The sequence below is a fragment of the Chiloscyllium plagiosum genome, chromosome 19, assembly GCF_004010195.1.
Source record: "Chiloscyllium plagiosum isolate BGI_BamShark_2017 chromosome 19, ASM401019v2, whole genome shotgun sequence".
Classification (NCBI taxonomy): Eukaryota; Metazoa; Chordata; class Chondrichthyes; order Orectolobiformes; family Hemiscylliidae; genus Chiloscyllium; species Chiloscyllium plagiosum.
The window spans coordinates 64,883,734-64,906,974 of record NC_057728.1 but is presented as its reverse complement, the minus strand read 5'-3'; the positions used below and the strand labels follow the sequence as shown (position 1 = coordinate 64,906,974).

The 23,241-nt window shown below is 44.5% G+C and overlaps 2 protein-coding genes across 4 annotated transcripts in view; one reads left to right on the top strand and one right to left on the bottom strand.

The window, feature by feature from the left end:
- Positions 1–5,618, top strand: part of scyl2 (SCY1 like pseudokinase 2) — a 58,449-nt gene extending 52,831 nt beyond the window's left edge. For all 3 annotated transcript variants that reach the window (XM_043708760.1, XM_043708759.1, XM_043708761.1), the window contains 2 exons: positions 1,239–1,358; positions 3,930–5,618. In XM_043708760.1, coding sequence (XP_043564695.1) covers positions 1,239–1,358; positions 3,930–4,679 — 870 coding nt within the window. In that variant the 3' untranslated portion in view covers positions 4,680–5,618. The remainder of the gene's footprint in view (positions 1–1,238; positions 1,359–3,929) is intronic.
- A 3,602-nt stretch (positions 5,619–9,220) lies between these two features.
- Positions 9,221–23,241, bottom strand: part of si:ch211-244b2.3 (uncharacterized protein LOC557230 homolog) — a 34,422-nt gene continuing 20,401 nt past the window's right edge. Inside the window, exons 6-12 of the mRNA XM_043708899.1 lie at positions 23,080–23,167; positions 22,541–22,643; positions 17,979–18,099; positions 15,701–15,782; positions 14,364–14,430; positions 10,486–10,600; positions 9,221–10,384 (exon numbers count right to left, since the gene is read on the bottom strand). Of these exons, the coding sequence (XP_043564834.1) occupies positions 10,329–10,384; positions 10,486–10,600; positions 14,364–14,430; positions 15,701–15,782; positions 17,979–18,099; positions 22,541–22,643; positions 23,080–23,167 (632 nt within the window). The 3' untranslated portion in view covers positions 9,221–10,328. The remainder of the gene's footprint in view (positions 10,385–10,485; positions 10,601–14,363; positions 14,431–15,700; positions 15,783–17,978; positions 18,100–22,540; positions 22,644–23,079; positions 23,168–23,241) is intronic.

Here is a 23,241-nt window from a genome sequence, read left to right as displayed (position 1 = left end):
TGGTGTAGTTGAGTATTTGGTCAGTGTTTGTCAGTTTTCTGTATATGCAGGTTTGTAATTACAAACTCTCCCTTGTAATTAGAGGGAGAATTACAAACCTGCATATACAGAAAACCGACAAACACTAACAAACTTAAAAGACCCAGTACAACCCATGGACAAAACCAACGTCATCTATAAAATTCCATGCAAGGACTGCCACAAACACTACGTAGGACAAACAAGAAGAAGGTTAGCCACCAGGATACACGAACACCAGTTAGCCACAAAAAGACACGACCCCCTCACGAACACCAGTTAGCCACAAAAAGACACGACCCCCTCTCCCTCATAGCTCTACACACGGATGAATAAAACCACCATTTCGACTGGGACAACACATCTATCCTGGGACAGGCTAAGCAAAGGCATGCCAGAGAATTCCTAGAGGCCTGGCACTCCAACCACAACGCCATAAACAAACACATAGATCTAGATAACATCTATCAACCCCTCAGAAAATGAACAGGAAATGACATCACCACAAACCCCAGGAACCCCATCCAGGAGAAAGATATAAATAGAAAGCAGGAGACAACTGCTTCGCTTCACTTGGAGGTCGCCACTGATGATGTTACCTAGCCAGGTAATGAAACGTCTGGATATCAAACCTACAGCTCAGCGAGCAAACCTACACCCTCTTATATTGCCCCTGCTATCCCCCTCCCCCATCACATTCAACCACAACCCCATTTACTAGAGATCTGGAAGAACAAAACAGTGTGTTTTGAGAAACTCAGCAAATTTGGCAGTATCTGTGGAGAGAGGCACAGAGTTTCTTCCTCCTGACTCAATTTGGTTTTTATTCCAGATCTTTAAAATCTGCCGATTTTGTTTTTGCTCATGCATTAGAATTGATGCTAAATTATAAGACCTCTGAAGAACAAGCAGCGTGAATGTACATGGACTAGGAATGTTTTAATCTGTTTTAAATGTTTTAATGTTGCATGTTTGAATAATAAAATCTTAGGCCTTTCGGAGAAGAGCTGGGGGGCTAACTATCAGAAAGTCGAGTAGATTCATGGGATAGTTGTAATGAATAGTTCTGTATTTCGTGGGCCAATCATTTTCTGAAGGGAAAGCACCATTCTTTCAAAGCATCAGCACGGGTGGGGGATCCAAATGACCACTCGTTCTGAACTGTAAAGTTCTGTGGTTTCTGTGAAACAATCTTAAGACATTTTCTTTCCTGGAACCAGACTTCCCTTACGTTGGAAGAGAAGCAGCGACTGGCCAAAGAGCAGGAACAGGTTCAGAAACTTCGAAGTCAGCAACCCCTTGCCCCAAAGTCTGTTCAAGTTTCAGCCCCAAGCAAACAGGTTTGTCTCTGCAAAGCTGACTTCACACTCAGGAGCGTGTCTGTAACCTCACCGTTGACTTATTTGTCCATGTATGCATTTTAAAAAAATGCTGAAATAAACCTAGAATCCTGTGGATCATCTGAAATAAAAACAAAATGCTGGGGAAGCTCAGTAGGTCTAACAACATCTGGGGAAAAAAAAGTGTTAACGTTTCAAGTCCAGCTCTTCTGAAAGAGCATTAATTCTGTTCCTTTATCCACAAATGTTGCCAGACCTCCTGAGTTTCTCCAGCACTTTGTTTTATATAAAATGCTTTGCTTAGTTTGTACAAGTTAATATCCTTAAAGCAGTAGATGCGCCACTTTGAATTTTCAAAGAGGAATACAAAAAGATTTTAATTGGATATCATCATAAAATATTATCTCCAGATATGGTAGAATCGTGATTATATTACTGCTGTAGTGAGCCCAATGCCTGGACAAATGATTTGGAAACATGTATTCAAATCTCACCACTCCACCTGCAAAATTTTAAAAATTCAGTTAATAAAATCTAGAATACAAAGCTGTTATCTATAATAGTGACAATGGAACTACAGGATTGTTGTAAAAATCCACCTGGTTCACTTATGGCCTTTGGTGAAGCTGGTGAGTTTTGAGAAGATTTGTACCTCAGGTTGAGTTCTAGATGTAGGTTTGTTCGCTGAGCTGGAAGGTTCATTTCCAGACATGTCGTCAGCCTACTAGGTATTATTCAGTTGGCCTCTGGGTGAAGCACTGTTGATAATTCCTGCTTTCTATTTATATATTTGGGCTTCTTTGGGTTGGTGATGTCATTTCCTGTTCTTGTCCCCATCTACCAACTCCTGAGAAAAAGAACAGGAAATGACATCACTGTGGGAAATGACATCACCAACTCAAAGAAACCCAAACATATAAATAGAAAGCAGGAATTATGAACAGTGCTTTGCCCAGAGGCCCACTGAAGATGTTACATAGTAGGGTAACGAAACGTCTGGAAATGAACCTTCCAGCTCAGCGAGCAAACCTACAACTTTTCATGAAGCTATCCAGAGCCATTTTTTCTAAGTGTGACTCTAAACCCACAGCCATGTAGTTGATTCTTACCAACTGCCTGTAGTGGCCCAGCAAGCCATTGTGTTGTGTAGAAAAGACCACCATGTCTTTGCTGACCATGCTGCTATTCTAAACTGATCCGATATGACTGCACATGATCTGTATCCCTCTAATCCCTGCCTGTCAATGTATCTATGTAAATGCTTCTTAATTTTTGCTTTCATATCTGCATCTATCACTTCTCCTGTTGACGTGGTCCTGGTACATTACTACCCTCTGTGGAAAAAGAAACTTGCCTCGCACACCTTTAAACATTTCCCCTGTTACCTTAAAGCCTACTATTAGACATTTCCACCCTGGAAAAAAGATTATGCAACTATCCACGCTCTTCATAATTTTATATATTTCTTTCAGGCCACCCCTCAACCTCTAACACTTTAGCTAAGACAACCCAAGTTTGTCCAACCTCTCCTTATGGCTCATACACCACAATCCACAAACCAACATGGTAAACCTCTTTTGCATCCTCTCCAAAGCCACCACAGCCTTCCTGTGGTGTGGTGATCAGAACCATGCACAATAATCAAAGTGTGGCCTAGCTAAAGTTTTATACAGCTGTAACATGACTTGTCATTTTTATACTCAGTGCCCTAAATGATGAAGGCAAGCATGCATTACGCCTTCTTTACCACCTTATCCTCTTGCATTGCCACTTTCAGGCAGCTATGGACTTTCACCCCAAATTCCTTCTGTATATCAGTGCTCTTATGGGTCCTAGCATTTATTGTATACTTTCCTCTTGCATCTGACATCCCAAAATGCATCACCTCTGACTTGTCCAGATTAAACTCCACCTGCTATTTCTCTGTCCAGCTTTCCAGCTGATCTATATTCTGCAGCGTCATTTGGTAACCTTCCTCACTATCCACAGCTCCTTCAGTCTCTGTGACATCTGGGTAAACTTATGAAAATGTAGGTGGGCTGATTCATTCAAATCATTTATGTATAGTAATAATAACAAAGGTTCCAGCACTGATCCTTGTGGAACACCATTGGTCATAGACCTCCAGGGAGAAGGCCTTTACAGCAATACCCATATTTTATGTGAATTTAAAAAAGAGAGTAATAAATCCTGTAAAGAATTCAACAGAATCCACTTTACCCAATACGTGACAGAAAAAATTCAGTTTAGCAAAACCCCTGTCGTTTCTCAGTTTATTGAAGCAATATACAACAGCCCAATGCTGGAATAAATGTTTACTTTTAACACAATAAAAAAATTCTGCAAATTTAATTTAAAGCTATGTTTTACTATATACAGGAAAGTGGGACTAATTCAACAGCACTTTCAAAGTGGCATCACATGATGCTGGACTGAACAGCCTTCTAGGATATTTATTCTATATTGTATTAAACTATGAAAAGCTGTCTCGGACCCTGTTGTTTTTCTGAAGTTCTTTCTTCTCATAAGCTTTTGGACAGAACCTCATTCTTTGTTTTTCTCTGTTCACAGACCAAAGACCTGACAAGCAGTTTGTTAGAAAACATGTCCTCCATGAATTCACTGTCTATTAACACGTCCAAACACAGTCTGGCACAGACTATGTCCTCGACTGGCTTCTCCTCACCTTCCCCAATGAACAGCAGCATGGGCTTCCCCAGTTCCAGCACCAGCCTGAATGCTTTGGGAAGCATGAGCAATGGCATGGGCTTCAATGCCTCCATGGCATTTCAACCTACGTACGGCAGCAGTGTGACCATGGCTGGCACAGGACAAAACCTCTATGGTACCCGAAGTTCCACTGGCATCCACAGAGTGCCGATGTCATCGGCAACCAACTTGCCAACTTTCTCCAGCATTGGCACGCTGGGACAGCCTGGGCCCGGGCCTGGGCCCGGTCCTGGGCCCATTTCACAGCCGGGTAAAGCCATGGACCTGTCAGCTTTGGACAACTTGCTGGGTCCTCAGAAGAACAGCAAGGTCACCTTGAACCAAATGGCCCAGCCAGCGCAAAAGCCACTGCCTGCAGCATCCCAGAACCAGTGGCTGAAGCAATTTGTCCCAGCCCAGGCTTCACCAGCCACAAACAGTCCAATGGGAGGGACTCAACCTAGTGTGATGGGGCAGCCCAACTTCACTATGTCCCCTCTACAGGCCAACCCATTCATGTCACCCCAGGACTTCTCACAGTCGAACTTGCCAACGAACTCTGTGCCGCCCAGCAGCTCAGCTAATAAAGACCTAAAGGACCTATTCGGCTAGTGTATATCCCCTCTTTTATTGCAGACCCTGTGGAAGAGGATCACTACCAATTAAAAATGTTTTAGTTCCATTTGGGTACCTTGTGCTTTTATACGGAAATTGGTTCCTGTTCCATTTTTTGCTGCTGTGAAACCCAGATGGCCTTACACAGTAAAAGCCACACAATGCCTCAAAAACGTAGCAGTTTCCCGTATGTCGTTAAGTGGTCTTAAGTAGCGCAAGTTGTCTTTTTGGCAGGTGTTTGTTGTGAGAAGAATGTCCACTTTATACTTCCATGCTGTGCTCTGTTTTAGTTCCATTTGATGAGCTTTCTGTCTGGGACCAGTTCTGCAGCCTTAATGAATGTACAGCAATATTAAGCAATTAATTTATTCTACATGTTGTTCCACTGCTTGTACTGAGGTAGCACCGGCAGTTCAAATTGCCACCTTCTTACAAACAAACCAAAATCACCTTGGGGTGAAAGTCCAATACGTTGCAGTGGAGCCTGTTTTTTCCACTACTTTGTTGTTGTGCAATAAGTTAATGTGGCCGATCAGATGAAGGCATCTTTCAAACTGCTGAGCCGCATGTCAAACCCCTTGTAAAATATTCACTGCCATTCTGTACTTCAGGGATACAGAAGTGGACAGTCCAAAGTAATTGAACATATCAACATTCCTATTATTGATTAGTTGCTAGATACCCAAGTGTCTTCTGAAACTGTCTTTAGATTATTTTTAGGTATTCTGTTTGATTGTAATGGTTTGGTGAAGATAAAATACATTGTGTGCATATTTTGGGCATTTGTTATTTCTTGTCTGCCTTACTTTGCGTTTGTGATGAATTCTGTGGTAGTTGTTAAAAGCTGCATTTACCTGGCATGCCATTGTTGTACATCATCTTTGCTGAGTACTACAGGTATTTAAAACGAGAGAAAATAAATATTCTTGTACCAAATTACAGATCAGTTGAAATGTACAATATTCAGCAATTATAGATCAATTTCTACTGTAACAAGAAATAGCTGGTTTAGTTTTGGTAGTTTGAAAGTAAAGATAACCAGAGTTGAAAAGAAAAACCCTCTTACAATATTTGACATTAAAAATTGTAAAGAAAGCTCCAATGATATGCGTATGTGTGTGTGAATATGCATACATATATCGTTATGTGTCTGTGTGAGAGGATGTGGTGCACACATGCAGATTTTTCATGGCAGTCACACAGATTCTCCAATCCTGAAGTTTAAGGTGGGCAGAGAAGGTGGCTCTGAGTGCATCACTAGACCAACTATTTGTATTGAAAGTTTAATCACATTCATGCCTAAGACAAATAGGTGTAAGTTAAGGGCTGATGAAACAACAAACAGTGGCAGTCAGCATGCTGTAAATCACCACTCATCAGTTCCATGGATTTAATGTGATACAGCTGACTTGATAATTAATTACTGAGATTTAGGGCTTCATCACCATTTTGGATGTCCAATAAATTTGTGTGGATGTAAACAGTAGGTTACACTCAACTTTAAATGAGAAGGTCAAGATTTCTGATCTCAACCCAGAGACTTGAATACAAATCTACAGTGGTCGGCGCTGTTATAGTTGCTGGCTTACAGATTAATTTTAAATGGAGGGCCTGTTGCCTCCAAGGTGGACACTCCATGGTCAGTACATTGAAAATTAACACTGTGTAGAACTCCATACTCCCTGGCAACATCACCATCAACTGGTTGTTATTTATCTTAAATACTGTTTGTGGAGTCTTGCTTAGTGTAAATTGGCTGTTGAATTTCCCAAAGCAGCACCCTGAGTGAGTACTTTGGCTGTGAAGCAATTTCTCATGTCCTGAAGTAGTGAAAGGTGCTCTCTTCTTTGCGAACTGGCAACTGAAGACAATACATTCTCGAGTTAGTTGTCTTGCTCAGGTACTCTGAACTTAAAACAGGCCCTCTTTCTGAATTTGCATTATGAATGTTTTGAGTTATTGTGAAACAAAACAACTTGTACAAAGCTGCTAAGTTTCCACATAGTTTTGTCCATTTTGAGTTTGTACCTTCCTTCCATAAAGAAATCTCTTGTATGTTTAGAAGCCTAACTTGGGATAATTGTGTTTGTGATGTGTCCATGATAAGAATGGAATTGAAACTACCATTCACCTTGTGACTGTTTGTGTAACACATACTTCATAATTCAAGAATGGACAATGGTTGTTCTGCAATAACATACTTTTGATAATTAATGTATTATCTGGTCTGAATCCAACGCAAGAGTTTGTGATCTCAGCCTCCCTTTTCTGTACTTACTTCCAAAGATTGAGTTAATTTAATCAAATCAATTGAGTTGTTAATCTGTGAAATTCTCAAACAAATAGACTAAGAATGGTCAAATAAGATTGTACCTACCAAACTTACAAAGTAATGGCTATGATTAATAGGTTAGATTTTGTGGCCATCAGCAAAACCAAAGCAAGATGCTCACAAATGGAACAGGAGGAAGTAATTTAGTCTCTTGACCCTGTTCAGTGTGATCATTGCTGATTGGCATTATGAGCCAATATACTCACTTTATCACACACAACTTAATTTTTTTATTAGCCAACAGGTAACATAGAGTCTTAGAGGTGTACAGCATGGAAACAGGCGTGAACCTGAATTTCACAATTATCAACTCTTCCATCAATTGCCATTTTATACCCTCTGTAATTCAAATAATAGTCTTCATTTATGGAATTTCTCATACCTTAGCAGTTGGACTCCAGGGCTCTTATAATGAGAAAGTGAGGACTGCAGATGCTGGAGAGTCAGAGTCGAACAGTGTGGCACTGGAAAAGCACAGTAGGTTAGGCAGCATCCGAGGAGCAGGAGAGTTGACATTTTGGGCATAAGCCCTTCATCAGGAATGTGTCGACTCTCCTCCTCAGATGCTGCCTGACTTGCTATGCTTTTTGACTCCAGATCTCTTTAAGTTTTGAATGTGGATCCTCATCCCAAAGTGTAGAAATCTTTCTGTTAAAGACACTGATTTAATTTTGGGTCATTGTGGGTGTCCAGTCCATGGAAAATAGCTTGTTTCAAAATAATAAATGTGGCCAAATTTCCTGAATGTTCTCTGGTCTGACCTCCCTTCAGTCCCTGAATCAGCCACTGCACCATTATTGTTAAATCTATCAATTCCCTGTCAACACTGAGTGTTCTCAAATATTAACAAATGACCCCTTTAATGCAGAATTTACCATGCATTTAACACCGTTTTCCCCTTTAAAAAGCATTCATCTGAGGTTACAGAGCAATCTTAAATGGGTGATGAAGTATAGCGAACTGGCTGTGTGCAGCAACACAAATTACCTGTAGATGGCATATTGTCAACAGGAGTAGGCTGTTCTGCCTCCAACCTGTTCTTCCATTCAGAATGGTTCTACTCTGTCTCTCAGTTCCATTTACCAGTTTTAATTCTGTATCCCTCAATAAATATAAATAATTGTCTCGTGATCTCAGGAATGAAAACTTTAGTTAATTCCCAGTGGCCACAACATTTGGAGAGAACAGCTCCAGATTCCCACTGTCTGTAAGAACACGAAAAGAAAGGAACAGAAGTAGGCCATTCGGCCCCTTGAAGCTGCTGTGCCATTCAATCGGATCACAGCTGATCACGCGCTCCTCATGTCCATTTTTATGTCTTTTCTGGTAACCCTTAATTCCTCTGTGTGTAGATGTACTTCTGTTTTCACTCCTAAATGACCTGATTTGAGTTTGTATCCTTTCTCATTTTGGATTTCCTCACCCAGAGAATTCTTTGTGAATACTTGATTGAAATTTTTGTTATTGTTTAGTATAATGTGTACATATCTAAGACATTTATACACCAAAAGTTCAGGTTCTTGGTTTACTTAGCAATTTTATCCCTTCTCTCCATAATGATTTTTTTTTGTAAATTGGTTATTTAATTTGGGACACATTGCCAGTATTAGTCATCTTGATGCTAGTCTTTTTTCACTTTGGGGAAGCAGTTAATTTTTTGTTTTATTCAGCTGTAAAGCATAATCCTTGTGACATTTTCAAAAGTTGGGTTATGAATCCGCCGATGTTAATTCTGGTCAAGTCTAATCTCAGAGTAAAACATAGCTAGTTAGCCCCAACTTTGTTTTTTAATCCCAGGAGACCAGTTACTGAACACATTCACAAAAGTTTGTTAGGTGGATGTTTAACATAGAATAAAACATTTATTGAATTAAAACTTAAATATAAACTATAAACTCAACAGAAAATTGAGATATTTTGGTGTGAACACCAGTAAAAAGATTTAAACGCACTATTCCTTTTATCTCTGCAATATCCTTACACACACCAAACTCCAGTGAATATTCACCACTATTTCCACACTAAGGCTGCCACAACTGCAGTCAGTTTCCATTCCATCCAATGTCACAGAGGGTGGTACGGGTATGGAATGAGCTGCCAGAGGAAGTGGTGGAGGCTGGTACAGTTGCAACATTTAAGAGGCATCTGGATGGGTATATGAATAGGAAGGGTTTGGAGGGATATGGGCCAGGTGCTGGCAAGTAGGACTAGATTGGGTTGGGATATCTGGTCAGCATGGACGGGTTGGACTGAAGGGTCTGTTTCCATGCTGTACATCTCTATGACTCTATTCACTAGCTACTCCGAGGGATCTTATGGTGCAGTAGCAATGTCCTTTTTTCTGGACAAGAATGTCTCAGTTCAAGTCCCACCAGCCATGGAGGTGTAGCATAAAATGTATAAATAGGTTAATTTTTTTTAGAAAAATCTTCAAGATGTTTTTTTTTAACCTGGTATATCTCCCCAAAACATCCATAACAAACTTCAAATCAAACTCACCATTACTTCGACTTTAGAGTGAATACGTGACTCTCCCTAAACTCAGTTTGCCAAAACTTTGCAAAGTTTAACCCATGCACAGACTAACTGACTTGTGTTCTTAATGTGTCTTTGTCCCAGGATCTTTGTTGCTAGGTAACAGCAGGGTTTCCCACTTTTATACAAAATGCACTAAACCACCCAACCCCAAACTCTTCAAGTCAAGGGTTAAAAACATCATTGAAAATGCACATCTCCAAACAGGTCTCCAGATTTCCTTGCAACAAAAACAATTCACAAAGAAACTAAAACAATGAGTTTTCTCTTTAAAAAAATTTTTAAAATGAATGTATATCATTATGCATTGTTTGGAATACGATAAACTCTTCTGCTGCATCAGACCTGTATTTAAAGAAAATCATTTTTGGTTTGTGGATATCAATGGTATTCATTGGTGTCTCTGGTTATCCTCACAGAGCTTGGTACTTTCCATTTATTGTGGTTTGATAGCCAAATCAAGACTGATAAACACCACAGAGACTTCCTCGGCACTTCCTGTTTGTTCAACAGATAGACCCCCGTAGGGCTGTGCTTGCTCCATTCGATAAATACCTCAACCCATCTGTAACTGGGATGGAGAGGCAATAAATCAGAGGCTTATTATCAAAATTCTTGAAATATTTGTATGTCCATTTGTTGCTCTGAAATCCCAACAGGCTGTGACTATACATTTTAGGAGAGAACGCTGCAAATTTCACTTGAGACCTGTTGGAACACACTATATGGATCGGAGTCCTAGCGGCTTCCTTTGTGGCTAAAGCCTTTCTGCTCTGCCTTCAAAGACGACGCACTTGTCTGACTTTCCTGGTTGTCAAATTGGTCTGTGTCATGGCTGCAACACAACACCATAGACAGATTAAATTCACTTGAAACAGGAACATACCACGGCTGTTACATATTTATGGCAGGGTATTGATGGGAGATTTGGTTTACCTGAGAAATCCAAACTGTAAATGAACCATCCTGCAGAGAACTTCATGGAACCTTGAGGATTCATCTGGTAAGTTTTCTCAATGTCTTGACTGGAAACTGACTTGAGGATTCCAGGCTGTATGGAGATGGCTGATACAGTTATTGTGTCATAATTTCAGCTCTCAAATATTTCAGAACATCATAGAGAAGTTACCCATTTCACTGGAGTAGGAGGGGAGATTTACTTGAACGATATCTGAAATGAGGGACTTCGGTTACATGGAAAGGCTGGACTTGTTTGTATTAGAGAACATAAGGTTCAGGGAAGATTTGTTGGAAGTGTTCAAGATGAAAGGGTTTGATAGAATAAGTTTTTTTTTTAGAAAAAGGCTGGTCAGAGGATGGGTAACCAAAGGACATGCACAGGTTTGGGAAATTAACCAGATTGGAGATGAGAAGCAACTTTCTTTAAACTTTGAGATTTTATCATCTGGAGTGTGATGCCTGACAGGGCAGTGGAATCGGATACAATCATCAGTTTGAATATTTGGAAAGAAAATGATGCAGGCTCATGGGGATAGGAAAGGAAATTAAATTGTACAAGACATTAGTATGGCCACATTTAGAATACTGTGTACAGTTCTGGTCGCCACGTTACCAAAAGGATGTGGGTGCCGAGAAGGTTTACGAGGATGTTGCCTGGTATGGAAGGTGCTAGCTACGAAGAGAAGTTGAGTAGGTTAGTTTTGTTTTTATTAGAAAAAAAGGAGATTGAGGGGGGACCTGATTGAGGTTTACAAAATCATGAAGGGTATAGACAGGGTGGATAGACACAAGATTTTTCCCAGGGTGAAGGATTCAATAACGAGAGGTCACGCTTTCAAGGTGAGAGGTGGAAAGTTTAAGGGGGATACACCTGGCAAGTACTTCACACAGAGGGTGGTGGGTGTCTAGAACGTGTTGCCAGCAGAGGTGGTAGAGGCAGGCACGGTAGATTCATTTAAGATGTGTCTGGACAGATGCATGAGGGATACAGATGCTTAGGAATTGGGTAACAGGTTTAGGCAGTACATTTCGATCGACTCGGGCTTGAAGGGCCTGTTCCTGGGCTGTAAATTTTCTTTGTTCTTTGATGCAGGCTCATGGGGTTAAGAACAAGAGAGTGGGTCTATTTGGATAGCTCTTTCAAAGAGCTGGCACAGAAATGGTGGGCTGAATAGCCTGCTCCACTGTTTCAGACTGAACCCAGTCTGATAGCTTGTTGTCATTGTCCCACAAAGCCATCCTTGGACTTACCTCCTTCACTTTTGTTCTTGGGTTGTAGACCAGGCTAACAAGCAAGTATCTAGTTACTTTGCTGATCAGAGAGCTCTTAAAACCGAAAAAGGCATATGTATGAATAAGTAAAATCAGTTACAGGTTGTTCTGCTATAATCTGTCAGTTGTGTTCCTCTGTGACCTTGCGCTATAGAAAAATCACTCTACCCATTCAGTAGAAAGTTCGCGTTTTCCGAACAACGTCCACAATTTGTCAGCCGTATTGTAGCCAAATTCGTGCTGATGAAATGTGCGTTATCGCAGAACAACCTGTATGTTCATAGCAGGAGTTCTCAGATCCCTCCCCATGAACACCGCAAGTGATCAGATTTATTAAATTCACTTTCCCAGTTTATTGTGGTTGGTTGGATTTAAACTCTCAATGAACTCTCATGCTGTATAAGCCAGTTGTTTGTATGTAGTTGGGTGTGTGTGCTACCCCTTTAAGACAGTGGGTCAGGTGACCAGACAGTGAAGTTTGGAAAGGGAGGGTATAGCTGAAAAATGTGTTGCTGGAAAAGCACAGCAGGTCAGGCAGCATCCAAGGAACAGGAGAATCGACGTTTCGGGCATGAGCCCTTCTTCAGGAATCCTGAAGAAGGGCTTATGTCCGAAACGTCGATTCTCCTGTTCCCTGGATGCTGCCTGACCTGCTGCGCTTTTCCAGCAACACATTTTTCAGCTCTGATCTCCAGCATCTGCAGTCCTCACTTTCTCCAAAGGGAGAGTATAGTCAAGGTCCTGCTATGGACATAAAATGAAACTTCGAGGCCTACCTCATAGTATTTTTATAACTTAGAGTCACTGAACACTAATGGTATGCAACCACTATTTTTGGAAGGAAAGGAGGAGATTGGACATTGCTTGGCCCTTGGAGACAGAACAGGATTGAGGAGGTAGCGTGGTAGACGTACTGGGAGACAGACCAAAGGGAAGCACTTGCAAGGGGACTTAGGCTGCAGTCGATGCTGGGGAAGAAGGGTATTCACCGAGGAGCAGGTGAGAGCTATAGGTGTGAGGGGACTCAGGCCAAAGCCAGTGGCTGAGGAGGGACAGACTCATGTAGGAGCTTATTGAAATCACCATGGAGAGTGTCACCAAAGGAACTTGGGCTGCAAGCAGGAAAACAAAATGGTGGGCCAGTTTGGAGCGCCATTTAACAAAGAGACAGATTCCGAACAATGAATGTTTTGATCCAGACTTGAAGGTAAACAGAGTGGCTGAAGACTAAATGATAGTGTTGGGAGCAAGACCTTTGCGATTCTAAGGTGTCTGGTGCTACCAGAGAAACTGGTGGAGAAGACCTATAAAGGATTGTGTTTGGAAAGTCATTTTGCACCAAAGCCACTGATGATTGTGGAATATTTCCATTTTAATAAAAGGGTAAAACTGGAAGGAGAGTCTCTCGCCCAATTCATAGCCACGTTATAAAGGTTAGCGGAACATTGTGAATTCAGAGGGTTCCTTCAGGATACCTTGTGGGACCAGCTGAGTTGTGGCCTCTGACTCGAGGTTATCCAGTAGACTCCCTGTTGTCTTTTTCCACTTAAATAATTCAGCTCCTCTGCTCTTCCAGCCAAAGTGTATGACCACAGATTTCACCACATTGCATTGCTGTTGCCAGGTTTTTACCCACTCGCTTCACCTGTCTATCTCCCTCTGCAGCCCCTCTGTGTTCTTCATCACTTGCCTCCTGACCTGTTTGTCATTTGCAAACTTGGTTAGAGTATATTCACATTCCTCATCCAAGTCATGAAGGTATATAGTCAATAATGGTAGCCCGTGCACCAATCCATCTGGTTGATGATGGTCATCCTGAAAATACAACCTCCCCAATCCTTCATCCAATTAAAATTCTAAGATTTTTGCCTCCTCTAATGGTCTTTTGTCCTGTTGCAGGATTTCATCTGCCCCACTAGAGGGCAGCATTCCTCACATTCCTGATCATTTCCTTTTGAATAGTAAACAGGACAAAACACCTCAAGCCACAGATGTCTGAAATACAAACAAACATCAACATTTAAAAAGCACAGTAGGTCAATAAGGACCTGGGAAAGGGCTGGAGAAGGGGTGACCTTTCTAATTTGTCCCCTGTGATGTATTCTTTTAGAAAAAGGTTTAAGAAAGACTTGCATTTTGATAGCAACATTCACATAGCACAGGATATCTCAAAGAAAATGTAAAAGCTGATGAAGTATTTTTGAAATATAGTCACTATTCAAAATCTAGAAGCTAATTTATTCACAGCTAACTCCCACTAACAGCTGTGAAAACTATTTGTGTGTTATAATGACATTAACTGAGATACAAATGTGAACCAGGACACTGAGAGGAACTCAGCTAATCTTTTTAAAATTCTGGAATCTTTGATTCCTTCCATGTAACTTCTCATTTGAAATACAGCAGCTCAAACAGGGAGTGCATCCCACAATCCCTCAGCTCTCAGCTTCAAACATGTGCTATTCCTCCACAGAGCTGTGTCAGAGCTGGACAGTGCAATTTACAATTTGTCACACATCCACTTGCAATATTCGAAGATAGCATCATCCACAGTTAAACTTCAAACAGAAAGTCTGACCAACCTGTGAATACTCTTGCCACAACCCTTCTTCATCCATGAACTGCCACAATCCATTACCTCCAGTGCTTCTGTGAAACAGCCAGAAACAATAAAGAGTTGCATTTATGTAGCACCTTTCATGACCTCAGGATGGTCCAAAGTACTTTGCAGTAAATGAACTGCTTTTGAAGTGTACTCATTCTTATTGGAAATGTGGTTGCTGGGTTCTGCACAGAAAGCTCCCACAATGATACTGACCAGACAATCTGCTTTTCAGTGTTTTTAAAAATGAATTCCCATGATGTGGGTGGCACTGATTGGGGCAGCATTTATTACCCATCACCAGTTACCCTTGAGGTGGTGGTACTGAGCTGCTGCCTTGAACTACTGCAGACCACATGTGACAGGTTGACTTGCAATACCAGCACATAGGGAATTCGAGGATTCTGATCCAGTGACGCTGAAAGAATGGCAATATATTTTCAAGTCAGGATGGTGAGTGGCTTGGAGGGGAACTTGCAGGGGGTGGTGTTCCCCTGTATCTGCTGCTCTTGTCCTTCTAGATGGAAGTGGTCATGGGTTTGGAAGGTGTTGTGTAAGGATCTTTGATGAATTTCTGCAGTGCATTTTGTAGATAGTACAAACTGCTGCTACTGAGTGTCAGTGATGGAGGGAGTAGATGTGGTACCAATCAAACGGGATATATTGTCCTGGATGGTGTTGAGCTTCTTGAGTGTTGTTGGAGCTGCCCCCATCCAGGCCAGTGGGGAGTATTCCATCACACTCATGACTTGTGCCTTGTTGATGGTGGGTAAGGTGGTGAGTTAGGGAAGGCCAATGTTCTCTGAGGTTTCCCCTATGATAGATTGGACCGGTCACAATTTTGGATGGCCCACATCCAAATGCTTTTGGATCAGGCATGAGTTAGGAATCTGGTTTGAAAGTATAATAATCCCCACCCAATTACAACCTTCTGTATGAACTGCCTCCCCATCTGGACTCAGTTGCCACTAACACCTCAAACAGCTGCCTTTTGTCTGTTCATTAGAGTACACTCCCCCTGCTGTCCCTCTAGTGGCATAGTGGTAGTGCCCTTACCCCTGGACCAGGAGCCTGGGTTCAAGTCCCACCTGTTCCAGGTGTATAACAACGTCTCTGAACAGGTTGATTAGAAAAATGGATTAAAATTTAAAAACACTCGCATTTGTTTCCCTTACACTGTCAATGGGTACCAAAGAAAGGAAATAAGCTGTGAACCACATGAAAGCAGATTATTTATTATTTCATGCAGAATGCTCTGTTGGTATCAGTATTCCAGTTGTGTTTGTGGTCTGTGTTACTGATATACTGCTCACTTACCCATTAGCTCCCCGCAGGCTCGGAGTTTGCAAACGCCTTACCGCTCTCCTGGTGTGAGTTACAAGGTTGATTTGTGTCATGGCTGCAAAAAAATTCAAAACAATGATCAGGGCAGGAAATGGGAAATAAACACCAATGTGGACTGGTCAAAGCCATTTCCCTCACATAACTTTTCACTATTTCTGCGGCTTTAACTTTACAGTCAGTGGTCTGCACTTGCTGCTGACCGTGAAGACACTTGTAAGTGAATTCCGCTCGCTCCACGTTAATGTAAACAATGCAGACATCATTGAGCAGAGGAAGCAGCCAATCACAGTGAAGAATTACCACAGTCAACCAAGTAGAAACAACAGGAATTGGTCATTTTAATAAAAGCAAAGATTGGAACATATCCATTGGATTAGGGTACAAGTTGAAATAGACAAAAAACCAAAACTCTGAAAACATTTTTCTGTTAAATGGGCAGAATTTTGTGTGATGGAAAAGAGAGATTTAATGTTTCACTGATACACAATTATAAATCAGGGACAAAGAAGCTGTTCCGAACAAAGCAGCATGTTAAAAATCCAGTTACATTTTATTCAACGTTTTATCAAACATTTTAAAAGTAAAAAGAATTGGGTAGGAAGTGAAAGCTCATTCAATACTTTCTTATGGTCTCAATCTTCAATCCTGCATGCTGTGGAAATGCAAAACAAAAACCCAGAATGTTTGAATTTCTGCATTTGGCAGCATCCCTTTACATAGTCAGAGCTATGTTTTGAAAAATGTGGTGCTGGAAAAACACAGCAGGCCAGGCAGCATCCAAGGAGCAGGAGAATCGACATATCGGGCATAAGCCCTTCTTCAGGGCTGAAGAAGGGCTTATGCCCGAAACGTGGTTAGCACAGCGGTTAGCACTGCTGCCTCACAGCGCCGGAGACCTGGGTTCAATTCCCGCCTCAGGCGACTGACTGTGTGGAGTTTGCACGTTCTCCCCGTGTCTGCGTGGGTTTCCTCCGGGTGCTCCGGTTTCCTCCCACCATCCAAAGAATGTGCAGGGTAAAGATGAGCAGGGTCAGGTGAATTGGCCATGCTAAATTGCCCGTAGTGTTAGGTAAGGGGTAAATGTAGGGGTATGGGTGGGTTTTGCTTCGGCGGGTCGGTGTGGACTTGTTGGGCCGAAGGGCCTGTTTCCACACTGTAATCTAATCTAATCTAAGCAGTGGAATCACATTAAAGCCAATCCAGCTCAGGAACGTTTGTGTTCTACAAGTAATGGTCTAAGTTCTTCAACTGCACTATCGCCAATTCACATTGAAGAAACGTACATTAAAGCTGAATGGACTGTCGGATTTGGTTTGTTCAGATAATAATGTTCCCATTGAGTTAGTACCAACATTCAGTTACGTTAAAATGACCCATCACATAAAAGACTGGAGAACCTGGATTATTCTGGTACAGTTCTGGTCACCGCATTATCAGAAGGACGTGGAAGCTTTGGAAAGGGTTTAGAGGAGATTTACCAGGATGTTGCCTGGTACGGAGGGAAGGTCTTATAAGGAAAGGCTGAGGGACTTGAGGCTGTTTTCGTTAGAGAGAAGGTTGAGAGGTGACTTAATTGAGACATATAAGATAATCAGAGGGTTAGATAGGGTGGACAGTGAAAGCCTTATCCCTCAGATGGTAATGGCTAGCACGAGGGGGCATAGCTTTAAATTGAGGGGTGATAGATATAGGACAGATGTCAGAGGTAGTTTCTTTACTCAGAGAGTAGTAGGGGCGTGGAACGCACTGCCTGCAACAGTGGTAGACTCACCAACTTTAATGGTCATTGGATAAACATATGGACGAGAACGGAATAGTATAGGTTAGATGGGCTTCAGATTGGTTCCACAGGGCAGCGCAAATAGAGGGCCGAAGGGCCTGTACTGTGCTGTAATGTTCTATGTTCTATTCTCCTTTGAAAGACAGGGTTACTAAGATATAATCAAGGTGTTCCGAGATGTTATGAAGGGTTTGTTGGAACAAATAAGGGGAAACTGTTTCTAGTGACAGGAGGGTCAGGTCTGAGAAAGAGAGAGATTGAAGGGAACTAGCTAAAGTACTCGGAGAGTGAGGTGAAATCTGCCTGAAAGCAGACTCATAGGAATTTTCAAAAGGGAATTGGGAAAACACTGGAAAGGAAGAAATCCACAGGGCAGCCGTGAAAGAGCAAGGGTGTTGGACAAAATGGATAATTTTTCCGAGGGGACAGTACCATTGCATTTTAAACTGATCGATAGATACAAGCCTGCACCTGACAAATCCAGTCTGTACTGGAAGTGGCCAGCGGTAAATTGCAGGGATCCTTGAGGGTTCTGCTGATAACTCTGTTCAATATCTTCACTATTTATTGAGCAGACAATGCCATTTTCACCCTGTGGAATGGAAACAAGAAATCACAATGATGATGCAAAGATACAGACTCACACTCTAACAGCGGAATGGTGAACGGTTAATGGCCGACGATTCTATAGCGACAGTGTCCCAACATTGACAACCAGGGGACAGGGTTTTGAAAGATGCTTGGTTTGCAGACATCACTGGGTTTCAGACCTCAGCTGGATTATTGTGTACAGTTCTGGGTGTCACATTATAGGAGAGATGTGACTGCATCAGAGAGAGAGTGCAGAGCGATTTACAAGAATGGGAAACGTCAGTGATGAGGGCAGATTGAAGAGGTTGGGACTGTTCTCCCTGGAGAGGGGAAAGCTGGCAGGAGATGTGACAGAGGCTTTCAAAATCACAAGCAGGTCGGACAGAGTAGATATGGAGAAGCTGTCCCTGCTTGTGAAAGGGAGAAGAGGGACGGAGATTTAAAGTAATGTGCGAAAAAAGCAAATGTGATGTGCGAGAAACATTTTCATCGAGTGAGTAGTTAGAGGACAGAATACATGGCCTGGAAATGTGATGGAGGCAGGTTCAATTGAGGCATTCAATAGGGTATTGGATGGTTATTTGGAGAGAATTAATGTGCAAGGGGTATGTGGGAAGGAGATTGGCTCTCGGTAATGATTATCATTTAACAAACCAGGACAGCCACAATGGTTTCCCTCTGAGATGGAACAATTCTCAGATTTTTGATTCGGCTGTTTGAAGGACACGTGTTGGTCCGAACACCTAAGAAGTGACATTGAATTTTTAATATCCACCTGAACAGATTCACAAGGGCCTTGATTCAGCATCTCATGTGGAACTGAGCATGCCCCTCAAAGACACCCTGAGGTGTCAGTCAACAACTTCCAGCCCCCAGTTCATCAGCTCGACCACTTTAATCATAAGGAGATACAAAATTGAAGGAGGGAGGAAGGGAGGGAGGAAGGGATGAACGGACAGAGGGAGGGAGGGATGGAGGAAGGAAAGAAGGAAGGAAGGGAGGAAGGAAGGGAGGGATTGAATGATGGATAGAGGGAGGGACTGAGAGAGGAAGGGACAGAGGATCCATGCCAGTGATCTCACCTTTCAGAAAAATGTGTTAAAACCCAAAGCCATTGTAAAGAGCAGGGAATTTCCTGCCTGTTACAACAACTTGCAGCTAAAAAGCACCTTTAGCACTGTCGAACATCTTCACTGAGACCAATTATCAAACAGAATTCGACAGGAAGCCATTGGGAGGGAGCTCCAGCACTTTGAGCTCTAGCAGCAGCTGAAGGCTTGTTCACCAAAACTGGGGACAAAGAGAATTGGGAACGTACCTCAGACAAGCCCTGGGTGGGGTCAGAGCACTCAGCAAATGTCACGTTCAGCAACAAAGCTATAGAGCAGCTCAGGATGGGAACGTTATAGTGGACGTGTTGCTGGATTGGCTATCGATGTAGGCCAGTGAAGAAAGGCATGAGTTATGGCACAGTGGTAGTGTCCCTACCTCTGAGTAAGGAGACCTACGTTCAAGTCCCACCTGCTCCAGAGGAGTGTAATAACATCTCGGTTGGAAAATATCTATACAGAGGACTCCCTGCGGAAAATACCTACACAGGTGTAACGGACTCCCGATAGATTCATGGGTGTTTCTTTAGGAAAGATACTTTGAACTTGTTCAAGGAAGAAACGCAATGTAAATATCCAGTAGCAGCAGCTCAGAGATGGAGGGTCAGCCCGCTGCCTGGAGTACAGTCACTCTGATCTCCATCACTGCATACACAGAATCTACTCTGCTCTGCTCTCAAAATCAATGGAACTCAATGTGTCATCGTGGTGCTGAGGGACGAGGAGATTGACGCAGCAGTTGCCTTTCACATGTGCTTCTTGTTCCTGTTCAACTGGAGGGAAAGATCCCACAGCTGTATCCAGAGGAGAGGAGTCCTCCTGCCTAATTCCTCACTTTGTTCACTTCATCAACGTGGGATCTTGCTGTGTACAAATTGGCAGCTGCGTCTTCAGCTGCCTGTACCTTAAGCTCTGGGCGGCACGGTGGCACAGTGGTTAGCACTGCTGCCTCACAGCGCCAGAGACCCGGGTTCAATTCCCGCCTCAGGCGACTGACTGTGTGGAGTTTGCACATTCTTCCCGTGTCTGCGTGGGTTTCCTCCGGGTGCTCCGGTTTCCTCCCACAGTCCAAAGATGTGCAGGTCAGGTGAATTGGCCATGCTAAATTGCCCGTAGTGTGGGGTAAAGGGGTAAATGTAGGGGAATGGGTCTGGGTGGGTTGTGCTTCGGCGGGGCGATGTGGACTTGTTGGGCCGAAGGGCCTGTTTCCACACTGTAAGTAATCTAATCTAATCTCCAATTCCTTTCTTTCTTACAATGTGCCTTTTTGGCCTGTCCTAGTATCTCCTTATGTTGTTCATGGCCAGTGTTAACTTTTTGGTACTCCCATGTTCTGGTAAATTAAAAGGTGATATTTAAATGCAAGTTGCAGCAATAACCTCACATTGCAATGTAAATGACACAGAGAAAGGGAAAATACTCTTTATATTGTCAGGAGAATAATGGAGTGTGGAGGGAGTGTGGGGAGTGATATAGGAGCAAAATCAGGCCATTCAGCCCATCAGGTGTGGACCACCATTTGATAATGGCTGAGGTGTTTCTCAACTCAATTTCCTACTATCTCCTCATAACCCTTGAGCCCCTTAGTAAACAAGAACCTATCCACCTCTGTCTTCAATACACTCCACAGCCCTCTACAGCAATCAGTTCCACAGATTCCCCATCCTCTGGCTAAAGAAATTCCTCCCCATCTCAGTTGGAAAGGATTGTCCCTTCACTCAAAGGCTGTGCCCTTGGCTCCTAGTCTCTTCCACTGGTAGAAATATCTTCGCCGCGTCCACTCCATTTGGGGCTCTCAGTATTCTGGAAGTTTCAATCAAATCCCCCCCTTGTCCTCCTACGCTCCACTGAGTAGGAGTGGTGGGGATTGGTGGGTGGAGTGAGGGGGAGTGAGGGGGCACAGACACGGAGGAGGGGGCGCAGACAGGGAGTGAGGGGGAGTGGACAGGGAGGAGGGGGCGCAGACAGGGAGGGGGTGCGGGCGGGGAGTGAGGGGGTGCGGAAGGGGAGTGAGGGGGTGCGGGCGGGGAGTGAGGGGGTGCGGACGGGGAGTGAGGGGGTGCGGGCGGGGAGTGAGGGGGTGCGGGCGGGGAGTGAGGGGGTGCGGAAGGGGAGTGAGGGGGTGCGGGCGGGGAGTGAGGGGGTGCGGACGGGGAGTGAGGGGGTGCGGGCGGGGAGTGAGGGGGTGCGGGCGGGGAGTGAGGGGGTGCGGAAGGGGAGTGAGGGGGTGCGGGCGGGGAGTGAGGGGGTGCGGACGGGGAGTGAGGGGGTGCGGGCGGGGAGTGAGGGGGTGCGGGCGGGGAGTGAGGGGGTGCGGAAGGGGAGTGAGGGGGTGCGGGCGGGGAGTGAGGGGGTGCGGACGGGGAGTGAGGGGGTGCGGGCGGGGAGTGAGGGGGTGCGGGCGGGGAGTGAGGGGGTGCGGAAGGGGAGTGAGGGGGTGCGGGCGGGGAGTGAGGGGGTGCGGACGGGGAGTGAGGGGGTGCGGGCGGGGAGTGAGGGGGTGCGGGCGGGGAGTGAGGGGGTGCGGAAGGGGAGTGAGGGGGTGCGGGCGGGGAGTGAGGGGGTGCGGACGGGGAGTGAGGGGGTGCGGGCGGGGAGTGAGGGGGTGCGGGCGGGGAGTGAGGGGGTGCGGAAGGGGAGTGAGGGGGTGCGGGCGGGGAGTGAGGGGGTGCGGACGGGGAGTGAGGGGGTGCGGGCGGGGAGTGAGGGGGTGCGGGCGGGGAGTGAGGGGGTGCGGAAGGGGAGTGAGGGGGTGCGGGCGGGGAGTGAGGGGGTGCGGACGGGGAGTGAGGGGGTGCGGGCGGGGAGTGAGGGGGTGCGGGCGGGGAGTGAGGGGGTGCGGAAGGGGAGTGAGGGGGTGCGGGCGGGGAGTGAGGGGGTGCGGACGGGGAGTGAGGGGGTGCGGGCGGGGAGTGAGGGGGTGCGGGCGGGGAGTGAGGGGGTGCGGAAGGGGAGTGAGGGGGTGCGGGCGGGGAGTGAGGGGGTGCGGACGGGGAGTGAGGGGGTGCGGGCGGGGAGTGAGGGGGTGCGGGCGGGGAGTGAGGGGGTGCGGAAGGGGAGTGAGGGGGTGCGGGCGGGGAGTGAGGGGGTGCGGACGGGGAGTGAGGGGGTGCGGACGGGGAGTGATGGCAATAAAGGGTTGACAACTGACAGATTTACTCCTCCACCAGGTCTTCTTTGGAATGTCTCTGGCCTTGCTGGTGTGGCAGAATTCCCTTTGCAGGTTCCAGGCTTCTCTCAGACACAGCGGGGTTTTGGTGTTGTATCTGAATCACCAGATCTGGGCAGGTGACAAGACGAGGAACACAAAGAAAAATACGTTTTAGCACGTACCAGTCTCCTGTAGTCCATCCAGCAGCCATGGTCACCTTTGAACTGCCAACTGCATGGTGTGACAGGGTTTGACACAGTCTGGTTACCCACTGCACCTGAAATGCTGCAGATTTCACAATCAACTGTTACTGAACTTATTCATTTCTCGTTTATCACAAAATCTGTCTCCCCTCTCCTTCCTGCACTGATACAGCCCCTTACATATCCTGACAATGTCCAAAAGTGCTCCACAATCACTGAAATACTTTTGTAATGAAGCAAACATTCAGCACAATCATGCACAGCAAGCTCCCACCAACAGGAATGACCAAACAACGCGGTCTGTTCAGGTGCTGGTTCAGGGATAAGTATCGACTCAGGTTCCTTTTGGTGAGAGACGGTGGGATCTTTAAACCCACCCACAGGGCCTGCAAACCTGCTGGAATGTTTCACCACATGAAAGTTGCTAAATAAATGCAAGTTGTTGTTTAAGAATAAATGACTTCAACGTTCCATCACTGTTCAAGATAAACGCAATTATTTTTTGTCACTGCACTAACCTGTTTGGATTCTGATTCTCAGAGATAAACCGCGACCTCCTCCTGACCTTTCTCTTCATTCCTGTTTGAACATTTGTCTGAACCATTGCTGAAAGATTGGAACAGAGCAACGTGTCACAGTCACCCAGCAGAGCAGCTCCACACACCCCCACACACACACAC